Source organism: Salminus brasiliensis, chromosome 21 (assembly GCF_030463535.1).
Source record: "Salminus brasiliensis chromosome 21, fSalBra1.hap2, whole genome shotgun sequence".
Lineage (NCBI taxonomy): Eukaryota > Metazoa > Chordata > Actinopteri > Characiformes > Bryconidae > Salminus > Salminus brasiliensis.
Window position 1 is genome coordinate 660,364 of NC_132898.1, and position 13,333 is coordinate 673,696.

The 13,333-nt window shown below is 44.1% G+C and overlaps 3 protein-coding genes across 3 annotated transcripts in view; all 3 read left to right on the forward strand.

The window, feature by feature from the left end:
- The window catches only part of itga7 (integrin, alpha 7), a 33,998-nt gene extending 30,490 nt beyond the window's left edge, over window positions 1-3,508 (forward strand). Inside the window, exon 25 of the mRNA XM_072665670.1 lies at window positions 943-3,508. Within this exon, the coding sequence (XP_072521771.1) occupies window positions 943-1,098 (156 nt within the window). The 3' untranslated portion in view covers window positions 1,099-3,508. The remainder of the gene's footprint in view (window positions 1-942) is intronic.
- A 1,414-nt stretch (window positions 3,509-4,922) lies between these two features.
- Window positions 4,923-6,320, forward strand: npffl (neuropeptide FF-amide peptide precursor like). The gene is made up of 3 exons (XM_072666174.1): window positions 4,923-5,100; window positions 5,453-5,574; window positions 5,850-6,320. The coding sequence occupies exons 1-3, from the start codon at window positions 4,960-4,962 to the stop codon at window positions 5,968-5,970; spliced, it is 384 nt and encodes a 127-aa protein (XP_072522275.1). The 5' UTR covers window positions 4,923-4,959; the 3' UTR covers window positions 5,971-6,320.
- A 1,577-nt stretch (window positions 6,321-7,897) lies between these two features.
- Window positions 7,898-13,333, forward strand: part of LOC140543384 (protein phosphatase 1 regulatory subunit 1A-like) — an 11,865-nt gene continuing 6,429 nt past the window's right edge. The window contains exon 1 of the mRNA XM_072666509.1: window positions 7,898-8,333. Coding sequence (XP_072522610.1) covers window positions 8,253-8,333 — 81 coding nt within the window. The 5' untranslated portion in view covers window positions 7,898-8,252. The remainder of the gene's footprint in view (window positions 8,334-13,333) is intronic.

Genomic DNA, 13,333 nt, shown 5'->3' on the forward strand with positions numbered 1-13,333 from the left:
TCTGGACTGTGTGAAACGAGGATAAAACCTCATGACTTTCAAAGCATGTCTTTGCAAAATGAGTCATGAGAAAAAAGTGCTGCAGAGAAAACTGCTTACATCACTGCAAAACCCACACCTTCCAAATCATCTTAAATCTGATCAATACTGCAAAGGGTTAAGTCCCCTGTCTAAAGCAGAGTGTAGAATAGAATAAACTACAGAAAGTGGTTCTCCATCACTGTGTTCATCATTAGAACATCTCCAGAGTTCTCCTCTATCATGGAGTCTAGTATTATTTAGAGTTCTCCTCAGATCAACACCTGGTTTGGTGGTAAATCAGGGCTTAATGATGGTAAATCAGGTGAGCTGCTGCTGCTGCTGCTGCTGCTGCTGATGGAGGTGAACACATCCTCCACGCTGTGCTGGCTGGACTGGGGGGCGTCCAGGAGAACCCTGGAGGAGCCGAGCTCTGTTCTTCAGACTAGCTTACCGACAAGATCTCACTACTTTCTTTCTTCAGAATGAGAAGCTCTTGTTTCTCCTTTTTACTGGATTCATGTTCAGCTGCTTTATCTGTTTATCTGGGGGGGGGGGTACACTAAAATCTCTACTGTACGGTATGTATGAACCCAACCCACTAGCAAATGCCTTTCGAGGCTAAACGCAGTGGCCCTAGCCAACCAAAGTCGGCCTATCTAATGAGATCATTTGACTAAATAAGTAACAAGGACACACAGTGTCATTGATGCAAAGCACCAAAAGCCAATATCAGGTATCAGTGGCACCCCCTTGTGGCCTTATATTTCATAAATTGACTGGATTTAAGGTGATTTTACTGCCCAGGGTTTATTTTTATTAGATGATCTGATTTGCATATGTTAAATGAGTGTCCACCTGAGTGATATGGGCCTCTCTCTCTCTCTCTCTCTCTCTCTCTCTCTCTCTCTCTCTCTGTCTCAGTGTGGGTTTTTCCGGCGGGCTCAGTATAAAGATAATGTTCCTCAGTACCACGCTGTGAAGATCCCACGTCAAGAACGTTCTCAGTTCCAGGACAACAAGTCCATCATTTCACACAAGAAGGAGTGGGCGACCCACTGGACCGATGGCACATCCTGATGTTCTGGAACTTTCCTTTCTCTTCTCCCTCGCTCGACCTCAGTGGACTCTGCCCGCAGCGTCCCGTCACAACGGCAGCATCCGGACGCTGAGCGCTTTTATACTAAATAGCCTTTATAACTGCTACCTTTACTAACTCACACACACACACACACACACACACACACTCCAGTACACAACTTAACTGATAGACTGACTCGTCCCAAACATTCAGTAAAGCTTAAAGGGGAATTCCACCAACTTTTAAAATTCTTCATAATTTAGCAGTTAAGATGTTAAAGTGGGGTTTGGTGGATTTGGTGTGAAACGCTCGGTTCTAGATAATCTCCCCCAGTCAGAGCTGGAGTTCTACAGTGGAGGTTCTAGATAAGCTCCCCCAGTCAGAGCTGTGGTTCTACAGTGGAGGTGAAGGGAAGCAGACGTCTGAAGCTCTAATAAAAGCTCCTCACAGAAAGTTCTTCACCTAATGGTGATGAAGACGCTGCCTGATGCCTGAGACACGGTTCTACCAGAGTTCTGAGAAGAGTTCGGCTCTAGAACCTGCTTTTAAAATCAGATCATTAAAATGGTGGAGGGATACATGCTGCAGGGTGTAGTGCGGCTACAGAAAGTAGTCCCTAAAGAGAACTGGATTCTCCACTATTTTACTTTCATCATCATCATCATCATCATCATTCCATATAAAACTCAGAAGACTCGTGTAGCTGCACTGGTGGGTTTGGATAGGAGATAAATTATGGGCTGTATCTGTGTTGTTGTAGTCATGGTGACCGACGCCTGCTTCCATTCACCTCCACTGTAGAGAGATCAGAGTGGGTCAGTTTCTCCATAATGAACCATTTTACGCCAATTTTTTTTTATGTTTTCATCTCAAACGCTGAATTATGTTGGAATGGTGGGAAATTTCCCTCTAATGAACTGACAGCTTTAGTTTGTAGATAGTTTTTAGGTTCCTCAGCTGTGTTTTAGGTGTCATTTCTGATGGAAGTGCCTTAATTACAGGGTTTAACGAACTCCTAAGAGGTTAAACCCATCAGTTAGATATTCTACATCTGGAGTGTATCTACAGAGAACCCTGGTAGTTCCTCCAAGGTTCTAGAGCTACTTTCTGTTCTTCTACTCAAGCAAGATGTCATTATTTCTTTACCGGACATGAGTCGATGGAGTTAGGTCCATCTACACACCTGTGGAGGAGACCCAGTACAACCCCAATGAGTATCATAGAGTTTTTAGGTGCACAGCTTTAACATTAGACATTAATCACCACATGTACTCTATTAAACCGTTAATATCCGCTAATTAGAGGTGGTTCTCCTGTGGAACCCGACCGTCCAGACAGAACTGCCCTGCCGATGTTTTTTTTAGCGTTTCTGTTGTTAAATCCATTATCAAAGTACAATATGTGGACAAAAGTATTGGGACACCTGCTCATTCACTGTTTCTTCCAATATCAAGGGTATTGAAAAAAGAGTTGATCTTGCTTGTTACTTGTTGGAGTAACCGTCTCTACTGTCCAGATTTTGGAAGAGCATTGCTGTGAGGATTTGATTGCATTCACTGTCAAGAGCGTTGAAGAGCGTCAGGATGTTGGATGATGATCACCACCCCACCACATCACCCCCAACTCCCCAACTCATCCCAGAAGTATTAGATGGAGCTCCACCATCATTCCAGAGAACACAGTTCTTCCACTGCTCCACAGCTCCTCAATGCTGGGGGGCTTTATACCCCTCTAACCAATAGGGTCATGATGTTGATCTGCTCCAGAGAGTCCTATTCTATTGGCAGTACTTCTTCTCTACAGAGACTAGACAAGCTGTGTGTGCATTTGCACATCTGTGTCAGCAATGGGTGCAGCTTAAAGCAGCTGGATGCATTTATTAGAAGTCCCGTCCACAAACTTTTGGACATATAAAATCAGTGGGTATTATCTGGGAGTTCGGCCCAGTGACAACTTTTATTCTAGATGTTGGAACATTGCTGTGAGAGCATTTGATTGTATTTAGCCACAGAGTGAAGTCAGGTACTGATGTTGGACAAGTCCAGCTCATCCCAAAGGTACTGAATGGAGCGCCATCATAACTCCAGAGAACCCCACAAACTAATGCTGGGGGGGGTTATGCCCCTCTAGCCCACGCTCAGCTTTGGGCATGGTGACTTTAGGGTCATGTGCTCACAGCTGCTCCAGAGAGTCCCGTTCTATTGGTCAGTGCTTTTCTACGGAGATTATCCAGCTGTGTGTAAGTAAATTCTTTGTACGTCCGAGTGTCGGAAATGACCCCACATGTTAATGAAGTGAAACTGTGCGTGTGGACATTGCTGGACAATCTTAAATTTGATGCATGACAGAATGACAGATGTTGCTGTAGGTTGTTTCCCCGTCGACCAATCAGATATTTATTTCTGACTGTTTCACTGTAAATAAATAAAATATGTATCATATCAGTTTTCTGAACTGTCTGTTTTTCTCTTCTCTTCTCGCTTTCTTCACATCTACGTTTTCACCACTACAGATAATAATCTAACATCTTCAATCTGCTCAGCACACACTGGTTAGCCAGAACATTAAAACCAACTGCCTAATAACATGTAGGTCCTCCCCGTTCTGATGAAACAGCTCTGATCCTCAAACCATGGACTTCACAAGACCTCCAAAAGTAACTCTGACTTCTTCTGTGGTCTTCCTGAGAAGCTGGTTTACCAGTTTGCCTAAAAGACAGCTGACAGAACCCCGGCCCATCCTGCAGAACCTTTCCCTTTCTGATGCTTGACTGAGAGAAACTGATTAGACTGTCTGATCTTCACGGGCATTACTGTTCTTCAGCACCATCAATTCAACCTCAGGTTCTAAATTTTAGTCTGTGAACTCACTGCCAATTGTTTAAACCATTAAAAATGAATAAAGTATTTGATCTTAGACCTTTTTATCTCTTCAGAAAAGCAGAATGTCATTAAAGGCAGAAGAAACACTTTTTGACTTAATTTTCACTTTAAAAATGTAATCTAATGTAGCTGCTGGACAGGAATGGGTTAATGAATGTTCCCCACCTTAAAACACCTGTTGGATCTTTCTGGAAATGATCAAAGCTCTTATGTCCATTATAGTGCTGGTTACCATGGAAATAAAGTGATTGCGGACAACATTGTCACAAAGTGATTCCAGAGGGAAATCCTCATCCTGATCCTGAGAGAAGCACTCCTCCATGGGATTACCGCTGGACGTTAAGCTGCTTTCATCAATTAGGAGTTTTTGGTGTCTACCTGTAATTAACTCTATATAACATTATAATAAACCCAAATAGACATAAAGTCAGTGTTCAGTGAGAGTGTCTACCTGTAATTAACTCTATATAACATTATAATAAACCCAAATAGACATAAAGTCAGTGGTCAGTGAGAGTGTCTACCTGTAATTAACTCTATATAACATTAGAATAAACCCAAATAAACATAAAGTCAGTGTTCAGACCCAGACCCCCAGCTGACCTCAAGGCAGCAGATGTCTACTGGGGGTGCCAATTAATATGTAAATACATACATTTAATATATAGATTGTCTTGCACATTCATCTGCAGTATTAAATACTTCACAGTAAACGCTCCATTCAGTCGACTGAGCTGAGATGAATCATTTTAATCCTCTGCTTTGGTCATCGTGTCACTTTATAACTCCCTCCAGAGAGTCACTAATCCATTAATGGAGATTATGACTTTAACAACTCTGCGTGTTTATGTATTTGCACCCCCCACTTTCCTTCCTGTGTTGTCGAGGGTGCAGGACAGCAGCAGTATAAATGTGGCCTTCTGTCCCGTCCTGCTCAGAACACACACTCTCACTCTCACACACACTGATCGTAGGAGAATGGAGGCAGGAGTGTGGTTCACGCTGTTTGGGGTTCTGCTGGCCGTGACTGGGATGGGTCACTGCATCCAGGAGGGAGAGGTGCTGGAGCCGAGTGGCCGACTGGTTGTGAACTCAGAGGAGAACATCGCAGAGAACCTGGTAAAATCTGAGCGTCTGTACTATACCTCACTGTACCTCACTGTACCTCACTGTATCTCTCAGTACCTCACTGTACCTCACTGTACCTCTCTGTACTTTAACTACATTCACTTTCTGTTTTAATTGAGATGTCTGTCCTAAAAAACATTCAATCATTGATCTATTATAGATATAATATCATTATATAATTAATATCATATCATACAGAAATATAGATTGTTAAATTTTATGCATCATAAATACATTATAACACAACTAACAGTGAGACACAACTATTCTAGATTATCTTAATGTTAGTGTATAATGTATATAACACCTGAATGTGTGTGTGTGTATGTGTGTGTGTGTCTAGGTCAGTGAAGAAGAAGTGGGTCGTGTTCTGGAAGATCGTCTGCTGACCTCAGTGTTGCGCTCTCTGCTTCATGGCTCTCAGAGACACACCCGCAACCCCTCAGTCCTGTATCAGCCTCAGCGGTGTGTGTGTGTGTGTGTGTGTGTGTGTGCTGATGTAGTGTAGGTTTAAATGTGTAGTGTGAACAAAAACACACCCAAAGGCAGTGTTAAAGTCACCCCAACTGGTAGAGAGAGAGAAAGCATGTTGAAAGTGATGCTCGCTCATCCATTTGGCTGGGCTGGGAGAGAGTCTGCTAAATGCCGTTAATGCCAATCTGAATGTAGATGAACTGCCTCTACCACCAAAATCCACTCCCAGCACTAATCTCACCCTCTGCCTCGTCACTTTTCTCCAGATTTGGCCGCGGTGCTCGAGGAGACCTGCCTGCGGAAGAGAGGATACAGTCCCGAGACTGGGAGACCGTCCCCGGGCAGATATGGAGCATGGCCGTGCCTCAGAGATTCGGCAAAAAGTAGCACAGCTCACCATGTCCCAGAGAGACCGGCATGACTGAGGGTCAGAATCAGCGGTTACAGACAGACCCTTCCCTCATCCCCACCCATCCCATCACACCTCACCTGCTGCTCTCTGTTAAAACAACCTGAGTGTAAAAGAAGCATGTGCCATCACTAACCCAGCCCGTCATCATCACCAGAACTACAGTGAGAGTCCTAGGGAGGGGATGGGGATCAGAAACTGGAATAGGGGGGTGGGGGGTGACTCCAGGATGGGGGTGAAGAAGGCTGCTGTAAATATTGAATGATGCTGTACGGTGTGTCTGTGCTGTAATGAACCTCTGAAAGCAGTAAACTGGCTGTGAGCACCAGCTGATTTCCTCCGAGTCTGATTCTCCAGTGTAACCAGTGTGAACACAATCTGAACAGCTTTTAGGGGGTTACTCTGACATCATGAGTGTTTGTCATGGTTTGTCATGGTTGTCAAGTTTGATATTCCAGATATTCCAGAAACCCCAAATCAGAGTTTCTTAGGATTTGTCTTTCTAAATACAGCACTGTGCAAAAGGCTCAGTCTTCTGAAGCGTAAAGCAGCTGATCTCCTCAGTAAATCACTGATATTATAATAATCACTAATAACACAGAACTCCTACAGAACGTGGTGGTGGTTCTCCATCCAGTACTTTTGGGATGAGTTGGGGATGAGGTAGGGCGGTTGTCATCCAACCTGACCTCACTAATGTGCTTGTGGCTGAATGCAATCAAATCCTCAAAGCAATGCTCTTCCAAAATCACTCCAACACAAGCAGGAGAAATTCTTTTTAATAGCCTTGATTCCAAAACAAGCAATAAATAAGCAGGTGTCCCAATACTTTTGTCCATATAGTGTGTAATAGAACTTCTATTAATATCAGTAAATCACTGATATTAGAATAAACTGCAGAAAGTGGTGGAGGTTCTCCATCACTGTGTTCATCATTAGATCATCTCCAGAGTTCTCCTCTATCATGGAGTCTAGTATTATTTAGAGTTCTCCTCAGATCAACACCTGGTTTGGTGGTAAATCAGGGCTTAATGATGGTAAATTAGATGAGCTGCTGCTGCTGCTGCTGCTGATGGAGGTGAACACATCCTCCACGCTGTGCTGGCTGGACTGGGGGGTGTCCAGGAGAAACCTGGAGGAACCGAGCTCTGTTCTTCAGACTAGCTCACCGACAAGATCTCACTACTTTCTTTCTTCAGAATGAGAAGCTCTTGTTTCTCCTTTTTACTGGATTCATGTTCAGCTGCTTTATCTGATCTGATGAGATCTGGAGCTTCTACAGTAGAACCCTCTCACTGCTGAGAGATGGAGGTAGAGTGACGGGGTTAGGGGACTAAAACCTCTGTACTTTAAGTTTATGTGCATTATTTATGGTTAGATTTCAGCTAATTCAGAAGTCTGATTCTTATTCTTTTATTTTTCAAACGAATGACAGATAAATCACACCTCATCAGCAGATTCATAAAGTGCAAGAATTACATTTTAAGAGGAATAATCGTCTAAAATCTCATCAGAATATGAAATATTAGGTTGTTGTTATAGTATAATGTTATTTAACTCGTTTCTAAACATGTTTAAGTTACTTTAAAATCATCATAAACACATTCAGTACATATAATTACTTTAAGCAAATAAAAATACTCAGAAATAAGTTCAATAACCTAAAAACATCCAGCTAACATTTCTCTCTCTAAGAGCTGATTTCTGTGCCCTCAGCCCTGTCTCAGAGGAGGTCTGGGAGAGGGAGGGGGTGGGGTCTAAAGGCTGGTAAAGAGTGTCTTGATCTGAAGCAGCCAATCAGGAGACAGCAGGGTGTTGGTGGGCCGGACTGGAAGGGCGGTGGAGAGGTGGTGGTGGTGGTGGTGAGGAGAGAGGAGGCGGGGGGGCTAAAGCAGGAGAAAGGAGGGGGAGAACACTGAGTGTCTGAGTGCCCTTTTTTACCGCAGTGAGCCGGAGAGAGAGAGAGGACCAGAGCTGAGCGCGAGCGAGAACAACAGCCTTTAGAGGGTCTCAGAGGGTCTCAGAGGGTCTGCGTTTGAGGTGTGAGAGGAGAACAGAGGAGAGACAGAAGACTCAGACTGCATGCTCTCATATAGATCTTCCTCCTGCATCACCTTCATCGCCTCTCTCTCTCTCTCTCTCTCTCTCTCTCTCTCTCTCTCTCTCTCTCTCTCTCTCTCCCTCCTTGGTTTGTCCTCTCTCTCTCTCTCCCTCTAGTCTCTCACTATATTACTCTCACCCATTTCACCCACTCATCGCTATGGAGACCGGGAGCCCGCGCAAGATCCAGTTCACAGTCCCTTTGCTGGACTCTCACCTGGACCCTGAAGCTGCTGAACAGGTGAGATGCTGCTGATGAGGATGATGATGATAATGATGAAGGCTGGCTGTCTGAGTCTAATGTAAACAAATGTGGAAGAGTTGACCGGTTTCGGCTGGACTCTGGACTTCTCTAGACGAGTCTCCTCTATGGGGGATTGTGAGGAGTGTGTTTGTGTTTGTGTTTGTGTTTGTTTTAAGTTGCTTATTGGGACTCGAACCTGTTAGCCCACTTTACAACTAGGGACCTCTGGACTTGTGGGGACCTTACCTGTGCTCCTCAAAGATCACCACTTCCATAAAGAGAAAGTATCTTATTATTGTGTTAACATGGTGTGTGTGTGAGTGTGTGTGTGTGTGTGTGAAAGTGTGTGTGTGAGAGAGTGTGTGTGTGCCTCGTTTTTTATTTAAACTCATTTCAGTGAAACATTCCATTAAACTCCTCTTAATGAATTATTGATGTGTTTTATGAGATATTTATGAGCTTCTGTTTTATTCTGCCTGAGAGCGCTGGAGAAGTGGGGCAGTCTAAAATAAGCTGAGAATTCACCGCCTTCCAGAAGTATTGGCACCCCAGTAAGAAAGAGGAATAAAAGGTGTGGGGAAAGCTGTTCATCAGTATCTCACACTGAACCTCTGTACGTTCAGGGAGGGAAAGTCCTCATTAATAGAAATTCAGTTCAATTAAGCGTTTATTTGTTATTAGAACTCAGGACGTAGACCCAGTTGTCATAACTTTACTAAACTGCATGTATATATAAACATTTATAAACAGTCATATCAGAATATTATATATAGTGGAAATAACCGCTCTTGGCTCAGATGACGCTAATGAGTCGTGTCATGATCTCTATTAGGGTGATGGAAGATGTTCATTATAGAGGTTAGCTGCTCCACAAAACCACTCGCCGGAGTTCTCATTCCCCGTAGCATCAATGGCCTGAGGGGCACCACTGTTCTGCCGTTGGGAACCACTCAGTGTACTACAGTGGCGCTAGAACATCCCACAAAGTTGTCTATGTCTGAGATGCAGCCATCCTTTGCTTGGTACCCTATTACCACGCCCATTTGGACATTGATCAGTTTGCTTCCTTTGCCCACGATGATCGTTTTTCACTCTGCAACAGCTGACTGGTGTGCTCGCTTATATAGAGGTGACCCTGTCAGTCACGGGGTATCTGTGACGTCCCGGGCAGAGTTCATTCAAAGCCAGGGGTGGTCCAAATGTTCTGATTAGACTGTGGCAGTGGGCGAAGGGTAGGGTGCATCTTCATGGGATGCTCTGGAGCTGCCGTAGTGAAGCTGTTCCGAGAATTGTCTTCTAGCACATTGAGTTCCTCCCAACAGCCAGAGGGGAGCGACGACTCCAGCGAGAGGTCCAGAGCGATCGTACTGTGGTGCTGTGGTGTTGCCAGACTGTTGTTATGGTCTTGCCAGGTTGTTACAATGGGGCGTTTAAAGTGATTGCTAGGTTGTTGCCGTGGTACCCTACATGATTAGTTGAGTGTTACTAGTGTATTTGCATCATTGTGTAAGGATGGACAATGAAATAGGGTTCAGAACCTGAGTGGAGTCCTTTCAGTCCTATGGGGACCTGTTGCTACATGGAAACCGTACATCCAGCCAAAAAGGGATGCAGATCTCTGCACTCATCACTGAGTACCAAGCACTGCTACTGCTGAGAAGCCGCCTGTGCTGCTTTACAAGTTTTACAGTTGTATACATGGACACATTCTAATCTGATGAAGATATTAGGTGGATCATTAACAGACTATTAACGACTCGGTGATGAAGTGAACATCTGCTCGAAGGTATTTGTATTGTCTGCATGGAGGTCTGTCTGCATGTCTGAGTCACCTCTGATAACTAAACAGGTGTATTTTAGTTTTTTGGAGTCTAGAACCCTTTTCCCCTTTAATATCCACGGGTCTGACGCCAGGAGAGGCTTGCTTCTGGCCCCACTGACGCCTTGCTGGAGGTGATAATTGTAGTTTTGGTGACCTGGTGACCCCCAATTCTCCTGCAGTTTGTCCATCTCTGATTGTTTGTGTAAAAATCCTGCCTCTGAAACCTCTTCCTCCTCATCCTCCTCCTCCTCCTCCTCCTCCAGGCAGGTTCATCTCAGCTGGAGATTAGATTTCTGTAACCCGTTTAGAAGGCTCTGGGTGTTTGACCTGCATGTCACCTCTTATTTACACCCGGACGTTACAAACAGAAGGTGTTGGCAGGAGAAGTGAGCAGAGTAGCTTTATTTCAGGGCCTACAACATCCTAACAAACAGTCCTGAAACCAGCTACAGGTGTGTGTGTGTAATTATTGGTGGGCAGAGCACTTCTTTAATCATTTTAAATTCACACCACTCACTATAGTCCTAACCATTACATGATGAGATCATGGATTATAACAGTTTATAACAGATTATCACAGATTATTACAGATTACTGTGGATCATAATGGATTATGTAAGGCAGTCAGAGACTGAGCAGATTAACAGACAGTAATGCGCTGAGCGGCTGATCTGTGTTTTCTCAGTGAAACAGTGAAAAGTTCAGACAGAGCTGATGAGGGACTATGATGTGATGATTCTGATGATTTTGATGATTTTGATGATGATAGTGATAATGAGGATGATGATAAAGATAGTGATTATGACAGTAATGGTGGTGGTGATGATGCTAATGCGTAATGATAGTGTACTGATAGTGATGATGGTGATGATGATGATAGTAATGATGATGGTGATGATGGTGAGGATGATGATGATGGTATTCATGATGATAGTGATCATGTGGATAAAGATATTAATGATGATGGTAATGGTGATAATGCTAATGTGTAATGATAGTGTAGTGATGATGATGGTGAGGATGATGATGATGACGGTGTTATTGATAATGAAGATAGAGATGATGATGGTGATGGTAAGGCTGTTGATTAATGGTGATGGTAATGGTAGTTATGATAGTGTTAATGATGCTGGTGAGGATGATGGTGATGAAATTGATGATGATGGTAATGACAGTATAGTGATAATGATGAAATTGATGATGATAATGCTGATAGTGATGATGATGATAATGCTGATAGTGATGGTGATGATAGTTATGATAGTGTTGATGATGGTAGGTATGATGCTGCTGCTGCTGCTGATGATGATGATGATGAAGTGGACTAAATCAGTCTCTGCATCTCAGTTGTGTGTTTCCCTTTATTACTCCATCCACCTCTCCTACACTGCTTTGTTGTTCTATTGTTCCATTCATCTGGTGTTGCCATGGTAACCCCCTACACGTCAGCCTCTTTCTTCCAGTAAGTCCTATATGTTTTCTAAGTTCCTCCAGTATATTGACAGAGTATCAACAGTGTAGGTGTTAGGAGTACTGATGCCAACTCCAGCAGCACGACAGTGTTTGTACATATTAGGACTCCACACTGCTTTAACCCCTAAATCCAGCACACACAGCTTTCAGCTCAGACGCTGTACTCCAGCAGATTAGCTCAGATCATTCCGTTCATGATCATTAATCAATATTCTCCCCTTGTGAACAGTCTGGTATGTAAATGATCTTGGCTTCATTTTAGAGTGTTTGTGTAAAGATGTTTAGGTGGATATTTTAGATGCGCTGATAACTCTGGCTGATATTTGGTGTCCATATCTCAATTCAATCCCAGCACTGCTGGTTTGGGTTATAGACCCCCCTCTCCTTCATTCTCTAAAATAAACTATATATAACAGTAGTTGGGGAAAACATACACACCCCTTGGGGCCATCTGGAAACATGAAACTTTAATGAACGCTGCCAACTTTAACACCGCCTACCAGCTTCACTCCAGCAGTGCCGAGTTTTCCAACAACAAAGAATTTCTGCAGGATTTCATCATCATCATCATCATTCACAGTCCTAAAACTGACAGGGAGAACCCTATAAACCAACACCTCTCAGAAGGTTGTGGGTTTATCTGCCAGACTGTCTGACGTTCGCCTCATCGCTGATTTAGGAGTTTTCACCGTGTTTAGAGGAACGGCTCTGTGCTGAAGGGTTCTGTGCTCGGAGAAGATTCCTGCCAGTTTCCCTACCACAGCAGATGGAGATAAAGCGAGAGAGAGAGAGAGAGAGTGAGTGGGAGAGAGAGAGAGAGAGAGAGAGGGAGAGAGACTGAATAATTGGATTCACTCCCATCAGTGACTCTATCAGCTTGTGTTCACACACACGACACCTCATAATTAACTCAGTAATTAAAGTAATTAAATCAGGTCTGAAACCTGAGCTGGTGGGCCGGCTGGGTCCAGGCTTCCCCTCGCTCTCCTCACCGTACCGGAGGACCATCTCACCACCGCCTGCTCTACACACAGTCTCCGAATACAAACCTGAAAACGGATTACGTCTGAATTTTAGGGGGTTCGATTTTTCATTTGAGACTGAGTCAGCAATGTTCCAGCATTGAAACCCTGATCAAGCGGTTCTAGACTCAACGGTTCTCTCCTCTGAAAGCAGGCCTGTGCTCTGCTGTGTGCGGAGGAGAAAACACAGAGCTGCATTTTAAGGGATGCTGGGATGAAAGAAGCCAGATTCTGAGATACCAGACCCTGGGGGCAGAACGGCATGTGTGTGGAGAGAGAGAGAGAGAGAGAGAGAGGGAGAGAGAGAGAGAGAGAGAGAGAGGGAGAGAGAGAGAGGGAGAGAGAGAGAGAGAGAGAGAGAGAGAGAGAGAGAGAGGAGAGAGAGAGAGAGAGAGAGAGAGAGAGAGGGAGAGAGAGAGAGAGAGAGAGAGAGAGAGAGAGAGAGAGAGGGAGAGAGGAGAGAGGGAGAGAGAGAGAGAGAGAGAGAGAGAGAGAGAGAGAGGAGAGGAGAGAGAGAGAGAGAGAGAGAGAGAGAGAGAGAGGGAGAGAGAGAGAGAGAGAGAGGGAGATGTGTGGGACGGTAGGAATGTTGTCCTGAGTTTAGTCACTCTCTCCAGTGAAGAGCAAAAAGAGTAAAGATGGAAATGAAATGATTCTCCTCGTGACGTACTAAAGTAACA

Bases quoted from the DNA above. Each gene is read 5' to 3' on its own strand.
- npffl (XM_072666174.1), top strand. From the start codon at position 4,960: ATGGAGGCAGGAGTGTGGTTCACGCTGTTTGGGGTTCTGCTGGCCGTG. The intron at 5,101-5,452 runs GTAAAATCTGAG...GTGTGTGTCTAG, and splicing joins AGAACATCGCAGAGAACCTG to GTCAGTGAAGAAGAAGTGGG. The intron at 5,575-5,849 runs GTGTGTGTGTGT...ACTTTTCTCCAG, and splicing joins GTCCTGTATCAGCCTCAGCG to ATTTGGCCGCGGTGCTCGAG.